The sequence below is a fragment of the Sinocyclocheilus grahami genome, unplaced genomic scaffold (genome assembly GCF_001515645.1).
Source record: "Sinocyclocheilus grahami isolate Dianchi unplaced genomic scaffold, SAMN03320097.WGS_v1.1 scaffold45.1, whole genome shotgun sequence".
Taxonomy (NCBI): Eukaryota; Metazoa; Chordata; class Actinopteri; order Cypriniformes; family Cyprinidae; genus Sinocyclocheilus; species Sinocyclocheilus grahami.
In genome coordinates, this window is record NW_015505224.1 from 240,457 (window position 1) to 251,021 (window position 10,565).

General features: G+C 37.2%; 1 protein-coding gene across 1 annotated transcript; it reads right to left on the reverse strand.

Annotated features, from left to right (window-relative positions):
- Positions 1–6,536: 6,536 nt before the first annotated feature.
- On the reverse strand, positions 6,537–10,350 carry LOC107582539 (uncharacterized). Its single transcript, XM_016268436.1, has 11 exons — positions 10,266–10,350; positions 9,393–9,894; positions 9,208–9,301; positions 8,966–9,079; positions 8,753–8,853; positions 8,515–8,613; positions 8,193–8,325; positions 7,444–7,560; positions 7,181–7,333; positions 6,894–7,015; positions 6,537–6,774 (listed from the first exon to the last, which is right to left on the reverse strand). Exons 1-11 carry the CDS (start codon positions 10,348–10,350, stop codon positions 6,621–6,623), a joined length of 1,674 nt encoding a protein of 557 aa, XP_016123922.1. The 3' UTR covers positions 6,537–6,620.
- Positions 10,351–10,565: the final 215 nt, after the last annotated feature.

The following is a 10,565-nucleotide window of genomic DNA, read 5'->3' on the forward strand; positions in this document are numbered from 1 at the left end:
AGATTCTACAACTGGATGGAACCAGTCTCATCCAGAGTTCAAAACACTAGTTCTTAACTCAGGTGTCTGGTAGGTGTAGAGCTTGCACACAGCGCCTCCCCCTGTCTCAGGTGGCATACGCGCTCATTGAGACCAGTTCAGTTCCTTCTTATGAACCCTGGACTACCTTTCCATCACTTTAGCACTTTTTTTCACATGTCTGAGTTCAGTGGAGGAACTCACTATTAAAATCCATAATGAGGAAGTATCCTCGTGTGAACTCTCGTAATGGGTTTGTGCTCCTTATGTAGTGCCCCCCCTTGGGGTCCCCATATACAGTATGTATCACTCTACTGACTTGTCCTTATGATTCAGTGTCTCCCCTAGACAGACACCCGATCTATCATTAGGTTCTGTGTTTGGCAGTTCTCCCCTTATGCGGTGCCCACCACAGAAACTTCTCTATGTGGTACTTCCTTCAGTAAGTCCATAGGCTGCTCTTCACATGTTACCTCCCCTTTGGGTAGGATGGGACCTCTGCAGTGTTCTTTCCCATGGGGGAAACAGACACTTTCCCAGCGTTAACTACCAGGACTTTCAGTCTAATTCCTGTTGCTTCACATAATGAGAAAAGGCTCCGGCTGAGGTGTCCTCTGCCCTTTCATGGCTTTTCCGTAATGTTGGAGAATGAGGTCATAAGATAAGGTTAATGTGAAAATAATGAAAATAAGGTTATGTGCATTCTAAAAATTTCAATATTTTGGATGGAAAGGTATCTGCAATCATTATTTTGATTCATATCCCTATTCTTAAAAATGATTTAAAGTCAGAAATGTGACTTTAAAAAAAAAATCATCAAAACTTTATTTTAAAATGTTGTAGTCACTCAACCAACATTTTTTTTTTCATTTAAAATCCGGCCATCATTGTTTCAATATTTCTGCTGCTGTTGCATTCATTAAAAATGTAACAACTGATGATTTTTATGGGGGTCAACTTTTTAAAGCCATGTATTAGTTCATTATTAGTAAATACCTGAGTTGCATACAAGTGTTGATTATCCGAAACAGATACACAGAGTTTTTCTCTGTAAATATTAGTCTTTTTAGACTCTCTTTTTTAGTTCTCAGCATCCACATACCTAAGAAAACACATATTTACATTAAGTACAGGATTACAAGCCTCCCCACTCCAACAACCACTAAAACGATCATAACTGGAAACTCATAAAATGAGAACCGCTTTAGTGTGTGAACTTTAGGTAAAGGTATAATATAAGATAAACCTACTTCTGAACAAAACCATGCAGCTCTCCACTACAGAGTATTTGTACTGCATGCATCAAAGTCAGACCAACCTTCTGAGCATCTAAAATAGCACAATCCAGGCACTGTGAAAACAAAACGTGAAATCAGTTAGCAATGTATCATATTAAAAATAACACCTTTTTACATGAGAAAATAAAAATAGCTTAGTCTATAGCTAATAGCTAAGTCTAGCATCACTAGAGTGACATCTAAGTGAACTCTGATGAAAATTTCTTCATCCATTGAGTCCTCATTATGTTCATGTTCCTCATCGTAGTACAGAATGTTCTGTAGATACGTAGAGATGTCGTTCTGTGACAGTAAAGTGGGGCAGAGATACATGTGTGTTACACCGCTCATTTTAGGTTCTTTCATGCATTACTGCTACATGAGTCAGTAATGAGAGTCAAAGAAAAACAGACAGTCATACCCACCTTATTTTGCAATGAAAACTTTTCTGTGAATGTGCGAGACTTTTCATTAATGTATATAAAACTGCACTGTAAAGTGCAGTAAATTGTCAAACTGTTTGCACTACAAACCAGTGTATTTATTATTATGATAATAAATTAAAATGAGATAATAACAAATACCAGTTTACAATATCAAGTAGCAGAATGGACTGTTCTTCTAAAATAACTAGAAGTGGTTAGCCAAGGGTTACACTCTCAGTTTTGAGTCTGGACTGAAACAGAAGCACATATTCACTACTGTTAAAAAGTTTGAGGTTGGATGGAGGTAGGATTTTAAATGTTTTTGAAAGGAGTCTCAGATGCTCATAAAAATCATTTATTTGATCAAAAATAGAAACAGAAACATTATGAAATATTATTAGAATTAAAAAATACTATTTGAATATACATTTAAAATATAATTTATTTCTGTGATGGCAAAGCTGAATCTTCAGCACCTATAATTTTATTGAGCAGTGTACATTTCAAACTTAACTTCTTTGTCACAACAAATGTGCAGTTGATACCTGAAGAAAACATATTTTCCCCACATAATAAGGCAGAAGATCTCTGTTTAGCTGCAGGTCCAGGTTGGTAAAGATGTGACTGCTGTAACTGTCCATCAGATGATCTAGCAGCCCAGCATCTTTCAGTGCAGGTGTTAATCGACACACCTCGTCGTATATCATGCTCTGTGTTCTCTTTAGAAAGTCATGTATCTGCTCTAACTGAGGTCTCTCTGCTGGCAGTGTGCTTCTCCACAAACTGATCTATTTCCTGAAGGTACTTATGGCGCAATTCTTGAGTGAAGTTTATTTTCAGCATTGCAGCTGCAGTGACAGCATTGGAGGTCTCTGTGTAGTGTGTTTGCATGTCTTTCACCAGAGGATACCACTCATCTTTATTCTTGGCTGTTTTTAATTTACTCCAAAACTTTGGCATTTATGTAAGTGTAATATCACTTTATAATAAGGGCATTTATATTTTGCAGCCTGTCTGATTTAGATCTATGAAAATGTAAGCTTTTGTACAGGTGCATTAAATGGTGAAATGTAACTCAACCATGACGTTTTTGTTCTTCTCTTATGCACAGGATATGACTGTGGTTCATTTGAAGTATTGGAAATAGTTGCAGCAGGTTTGAGAAGAAAGGTTGAGCAGTGTTCCATATTAAATTATAAATGCAACATGTATGGTATATCAGAGGCTAGATATTGATTTCCCAGTACTTTATTTCATAAATGATTCTCTATTGGGTTCAGTCACTATTATTATTTTCCATCCATTCATTCTCTATACCTTATCCTCTGAAAACGTGATCTGTAAAGAATACAATAAGTCAGTCACCAAATACCATATCCAATACGGGTAATTCAAAAAGGTTCAAAATAAACAGGACAGACAATCACTAATAAATGCTTATAATTGCAGTAGGAACAAGTACATATCCAACAGTCATATGTGGGTACTTTTTAACATTTCAACATTATTAACATTTCGGTCACTTACAAACGTGAATCATCAAGATTTTAGGGTATGTATAAGAGAAAGTGTATATCCTGGTCCTGAGGACCCCCTGCGCTGCCCATGTTGTATGTCTTCCTTATCTGACACACTGGCTGCATCCAAAAGCTGAAAAATGCTGCCTTCAGAGGATGCATTCCAAGGTAGGAAGGCATTGAGGCACATCTGAATCCAATGTCAGCTTCACTTCCTGTCTCCTGAGATACCTTCATCTGGTCAATTTTGAAAGGCAGCAGATGCCTTTGGTATCCCACAATCCTGTGCATTCCATTCCGTTAAGTTAAAAAATAAAGATGGCATCTGAAAGTTGTGTTTGGTGGACCAACTTTTTCTACTTTTGATGTTATTTCTAGCGAGAAATCAGTGTTATAGTAAGTAAATATTATAGCTTAGTTTTCACCAAATATCGCTCAGTTTTGTTGTAGATCATTAAACCGTTACGTTGCCTCAGAAGCATGTCCGAAATCAGTTTTGTGAGGTGCCTTCATGCACAAACACTGCCTTCCGAGTCATTGTCTGATAAAGCAGTGAGGCAACAAGTCAGCACACAATTAGGGGTTAGGTGCCTTGTTCGAGTTGTGGGTATTAATTGTTCATTCACTCCCCCCACCTACATTTCCTGCCAGTATTGACAATCGAACCTGCAGCCTTCAGGTTAAAGGTCTGACTCTCTAACCATTACTGGAGAGCCCTGCCACACCATTACTGGAGATGCTGCAGAACCAGGTTCGATGCATTGACATTAATTGTCCAACAGTTCCACAGGTTCAAGTCAATCCCAAAATTTTGTATAACATACTAACACAAGTTTAAATCAAACACAGTGAAATTTCTTTATCACAGGGATCAAATATGGACTGGTTGAAAGAAATTCTCAAATTAGCGGGTCTGCTGAAAACTAGAGCTGGCACGTCTGATGATACTTTACCCTGATCTCAGGTTTGGTGGTTTCTGCTGTGCAATTATTCAGGTTAAAAAACGACCGCTGCACTTTTCTCCTGTCTGTGTTCTTGTTACAGTGAGCGTCATATTTCTGCTTGGCTGAGACTCAAGGGAAATCTTTTTCCATCAGACCACAGAAATATCCTGAAGAGCGTCACTTGCAGCCAGAATCAGTTCAGTAAAACGCAGGACTCACTCCAGTTTAGCAGGAGCTTCTTTTCCACAGCGAGGATCAAATTAATTTTGCTTGATAACATAGCTTGTGTATATTTCCTTGTTTTTTTAGATTTGCTCATGCTCAGGCCTTTTGCAATCTATGGTAAATTTATGGTAACTGTGTCTTGTAATCAGCATCAAATAATTCCAGTACACACATCTTTATAGTTATTTGCTGCTTTGTGTGGCAATTACTGGATTATGGGAGTGCCTGTAACAGACATCTTAAGTTACACTCCTGAAAGAGTCTGTTCAGGAAGATTTCCCGACAAGCTGTATCCTCTACAGGAACACAGGATGTAGTTGTAGTGTTCATGTTTTTACCTCCTGCTTCCTATCCTTGAAAAATAACAGTCAATCAGCCATACAGACGCACAACGCAGATTCATTTCAAATGAAATGCATTCCAACAGATCAGAGACAACCAAACATCAATACTCTGTTAAAAAGATAAAGTAAAATAAAAAATTAAAATCATATTAATTTATGTCTTTATTGAGGCATCAAAGACACTTGTTATACGCTTAAAGTCACTACCACTGACTCATATATAAAGCCTGTTGTTTCGATTGCCTGATTCGTCTAGAGGATGGATGGTGGTGACAGCACATAAAACACCACGTCTCCAGCCTCAGAATTATTTCACAATAACCCAAACAAACACGTTATATTTCACAGAAGAAATTCATCCTTATTTAAAGGGCCAAACAAAAGAAAGAGAGGGGTATCAGTTTCAGAAGGGGATATTGCTAAAACAACAAAAATAACTAACTCCTCACGAACCAACTATAACTAAACTAAAAACACAGAAACAAAAGTACAGCAAAATAAGTTAACTCCCTAACTAACATAAACGGGGGAAAAAGTCCAATTCAAAACAAATGACACCTACTTCCCTACGAACCCCACAAAATCAAATGAATCACTAAACTTGTGAACCAAAAAAAAACACAGAAGGTAACACTCACTTCTCCCATTTCTCTTAATCATGGAGTGCAATCAGAGAAGCAAAGGAAGAAACTCTACTTCAGTAAGTTCAACACAAATGAGGTAAAGATACACAAAGCCACCCACTGGTTATAAGATAAAGTAATGAATCACTAATCACAAACAAAAAAACAAATTTTGAATTGTCAAAAAAATGAATTCTGCACAGGGCATTGGCAATGATGTTTGTCAATTATTTTCTGGTGCCGGATATCAAGAATAACAAGATTATATTCTTGCATAATTAAAGACCAACACATGTACTAAAACTGATTAGGGTTAGACATGTGGGTCAAGAACACCAAGGGATTATGATCTGTGTACACCAAAATGGAGCTATCACTTCACACAAAAGATACCTATTTTCAAATGAGAATTAAAAAAATTACAAAAAATATAAATGAATATAAATATAAATGTAGTCTGAGTGACGAATGGAGCTCAAACATAAGTTCAGGCAGACCATGGCGTGACAGCCAGCATCAGCTAATACTCAGTTGATTGTAACTCCTCCCACTACAATTAAATAAGATATATAAGGTCATCCAAACTCACACTTGCCTTGGTCTGTCGCACAGACATGCGCTTACCCTACAGGCGCATGATCACTTAGCGTCTTGTCTATGGAAATCATCTATCAGCTAATCATTTAATCTCGTCCAGTCTCATTTACAGACTTGTATCACTTCTGGATGGAATTTTATATCTGGTAATTGCATTAGCCTTCAGGGGTTTCACGTCTCAGTGAGGTTTGCTTGTGGACAGCTCAGAATCTGAACCCTTGAGAGTAAAGTCTGTCGCCAAAATAATGTTCAGGACCTCTACGATAATCTTAATCAAACAGAGTGGTCCTGACTGAACTGTTAAATAATATAACAATAATTTAGGTTCATAGCTGGACATGTTGTTACAATGCTCTTTTGTAACAATGTAAAAGGTAGAAGTCAAAATGAAAATTATATTATCATATACAAGATTAAAAGGGTAAAAAAGAGTAAAAGGGTAATTCTTTTTTCTCCAGTGATCTGATAGAAACATTATTTCATATTTTCACGTAACATCAAAATGTCATCAGGTAAAAGCAAATATTGTAATATCTGATGAAAATATTAATGTACCAGTATAACGTTCAAAAAATGAATGTCACAAAACAGTCATCGAATTAAACTTGTAAACAAAGATTTTACAACTCTGGCTGATGTTGTTATTCATATCAAAGAAAACAAAAAAGTCCCTTCAGAGGCTGACAGGTGACGCGTCTAGGCTTCAGATCGAGGCCGAGGTCCCGGCTCACATCCAGCACTTCCCTCAGCTGTTGCTCTGATAACACCCCCTTCCAGCGCAGCAGACCAGGTACATACTGTTCACTGCAAAACATTGAGAAGAAGACTTTACTGCACTGTCTGATGAAAACAAAATAATAAAACATATATTTCCAGACCTGTAATTAAGTGTACAAAGTATTAGTGTTATTGGCTAAATTTACCTCTCCTGAGGGAAATCTCTGAACAAAGCACAACAGGTAATCTTCAGTGCTTCTACATCACTGTGAAGCAAAACTTCACTGAGTCTCTGAAGGAGATGGTTCCTCTGGTCATCACTGCCATTCTGTAAAACAGATACATAATAGTTCTTCACACTTAGAAAAAAAAACAGTGCTTTTAAAACTTATTCACTGAAAGTGGTTCTTCTATGGCATCGGTGTGAACATCCCCTTTTGTAAAAAAATTTTTAAGAGTGTAATTTAATTAATTGTTACAGAGTTCTTCTTACCAGTTCAGTGAATGTGTTGTGAAAATTGAGAGCGTACTCTCTCATCCTTTGTCCGACATTTCCCCATCTCTTCTCTAGCCGTCTGAACTTACTCTTCATCAGGCAATCCAGATACACACGTGAAACACAGTCATAGGATACATTCACAAAGATCTGTCAGAAAGAAAGTGGGGCAGAGGAGCAGAGAATAAGTATAAAATGTTGTTTTTTTTGTTTTGTTTTGTTTTTTTGAGTTAGACTAGGTATTTGAGCACAGAACCAACCTCCTGAATCTCTTTTCCCACATCAGTCTGAGGCAGAGATGCACATTGCTTTTGGATAGCCTCTGTCAGCCCTTGGATTTGCTCACCTTCTTCTTTGAAATAATGTCTTAAAAACGCCTAGAAATTTACATTTACAAAGAAACTATAGTTATTTTCATGTTTTTCCTGAATTTGGTCTATTGCAAAAAATAAATGAACACAACCACAAAATCCTGCCCTCTAGAATGTATAAAAACAACGCTTTGGGTATCATGAACAATAAACAACCATTTTTCCATAATTAACACTCCAGGTATTGTTCATTGTTAGTTCATAATGCATTAACTGCATTAAAGTAAACAAACCGTACCTTATTACAAAGGGTTATCACTTCATGGTTGAAAAACGTCTCAGGTTACTTATGTAACCATGGTTCCCTGAGTAGGGAACGAGACACTGCGTCCTCTAGGGGTCGCTATGGGGAAACCTAGAGGACGCAGTTCGAAGTTCCCATGAAAGGGAACGTCTCAGGTTACTTATGTAACCATGGTTCCCTGAGTAGGGAACGAGACACTGCGTCCTCTAGGTTTCCCCATAGCGACCCCTAGAGGACGCAGTTCGAAGTTCCCATGAAAGGGAATCTGATAGGCATGTATGTAAGCTAACAAATATTAACCTCTATTGATGATTGAGACATTCTCTTTTTGGAATTTGGGAAATCCCTCAACTTTCCTTCTGTACATAAACAGTTTATGATGAAATGATGTTACCTGTGCTACGTGTTTCATCATCTTCTGTACAATAGACAGGACGTGATCCTCCATCTCCTCTAACATGCAGATAATGTTTGAGAAGTCGTCACTGTTTTGTATATCCGGATTGTGGAGTTGAGGAGCAAAAAATCTACAGCAAAATAAATATATGCATAAAACTGTTATGACAAAACTATAGTTTTAGATTTGTGGTTGCCTGTGTATGTACCTAATGCAGGATAAATCATTAGAACATTATGGATAGAGAAATGTCAGTTAATTATACTCTGACATCTTTGATAAATGTATAATTATATTAATCATTAAAAATAGAAATCACCTGAGTTGCCTACAGGTGCTGATGAGCCGTAACAGATGCACAGAATTTGTCTTCAGGTGTTGCTCTTTTTCCAGGCGTTCTTTCGCTACATGCACATACCTAGAAAAAATATATAGAAAATTAAGTAAAAGTTCATCTTAATGTTCATAATATTTTTGCATATTTTTATGAAGAAAATAATAAAGAAATTACATAACAATAAATAGATAGATAATGTGAAGACATTTTAGACACTTACTCCTGAACAAAACGATGAAGCTCTTTAAGGCAGAGCGTTTGTGCCGTACACATCAGCGTGTGACTAAATTCCTTAGAACTCTGAATAACAGCATTCAGGCACTGTAAAGACATAACAACATAAAATAAGTGTGCAATACCTCAAACTTTAAAACCATTTAAAATCCTCTTTTTAATACCAAGAAAAATTAGCATTACACATTGTTTCCTTTACCTGAGTGACATCTAAGTGAACACTGATGAAAGTTTCTTCAACCACTGAGTCTCCATTAGGTCTATGTTGCTCATCATAGTCCAGGATGTTCTGTAGAGTCGTGTGGATGTCATTCTGTGACAGTTAAAGTGGGACAGAGACATTTTATGTCCTTCCTAAATGTTTTGCTAATTTTGGATGCTCTTTTTTAGCCTATTACAATGATAATACTTTTAACAAATACAGATGGAGCATATCATGACCTGCAGATTTGGCAGAAGTTTCTCCGTTGCTTTCTGAAACCATCCCGTCAACAGCAGAGGGTTGTGCACTCTGAAGAAATGCTGTGAGTCTGAACTGTAACATAAATTAATTTGTCAATAGTTCATGCTTCATTTGTTTATTATAAGTATATTTACAGAAAAGTAAACAACAATCAATGTTATACCTGAAGAAAACATCTTTTCCCCACAGTAGAAGGCAGAAGATCTCTTTTACAGACAGATCTCTGTTTAGCAGCAGGTCCAGGTTGGTAAAGATGTGACGGCTGTAACTGTCCATCAGATGATCTAGCAGCCCAGCATCTTTCAGTGCAGGTGTTAATCGAAGCACCTCATCATATATCATGCCCTGTGTTCTCTTTAGAAAGTCCTGTATCTGCTCTAACTGAGATCCTCGTGGTCCCTCTGCTGGCAGCGTGGGAAAGTCATTCTCCACAAACTGATCTACTTCCTGAAGGTACTCACAAAGCCAGTCTTGAGAGTAGTTGTTATTCAGTTTGCACAAGGTGTTCAACTCCTCAACTGCAGGGTCAAAGTCCTCAGGGGTTGATTGGTCACTCAGAATCTTTCTGAGAGTATGAAGCACTCTCTTGTTATGTGCTTCAACATCTAGAGCAATGAGATCAGGAACTCCAGACTGCTGTGAACTGTATTCAGATGCCTGTTCCCCTGATAAAAGGTTCACTGACAAATTAGAGTGTGCATGATAAAGAAAAAAAAAGGTGGGGGTGGGGGGCACTTTGATAGATGTGAATGTACACATCTTCAACATTAAACATAATTTCAAAAATCTTTAATTATTTATTCATAAATATGATGTTTTGGGAAAATTTAATTCTAATGTATTTTTTAATAAATTACTAAACCACTAATGTAATTCATCAAACCATGCCACCAAACAAAATGTTGAAAAACTTTAAACAATATGCTTGCATTGTATACTGACGGAAAGATGTTGGCTTTTCCAACAAGAGCAAAGACACTTACTTTCATAAATGAGTGAGGTCAATGACTAGAGAAATAACATGAGAGTGTCTTACCATCTGTCTGCTCTATTTTTTTCATTAAAGGTTTCTCTTCATTCCCATTCTTCGTTTTCCTCCTGATCATTTTCATAAACGCCATACTTGACTGACACAAATAAAAAGCTTCCTTGTCACACAGAATACATCAGAGTAAATAATGAGCTTGCAGGAAAAGCAGATATACTACTGGAAGTTTACCTCATGAATAAAGATTCCAGCCAATGGGTTTGCAGCTTACCAACCGTTTAAGGCCTGAAGGCTATGACAGCATTTAAGAGAAGTCTGAAGGGAAGCCTAGCCCTTGGGTGTGCCATA

Excerpts from the sequence above, each read along its gene's own strand:
- LOC107582539 (XM_016268436.1), bottom strand. The coding sequence starts at position 10,350 with ATGGCGTTTATGAAAATGATCAGGAGGAAAACGAAGAATGGGAATGAA. Across the intron at positions 9,080-9,207 it reads AACTTCTGCCAAATCTGCAG|AATGACATCCACACGACTCT; the intron begins GTCATGATATGC and ends TAACTGTCACAG. Across the intron at positions 8,614-8,752 it reads CTTCATCGTTTTGTTCAGGA|GTATGTGCATGTAGCGAAAG; the intron begins GTAAGTGTCTAA and ends TATTTTTTCTAG.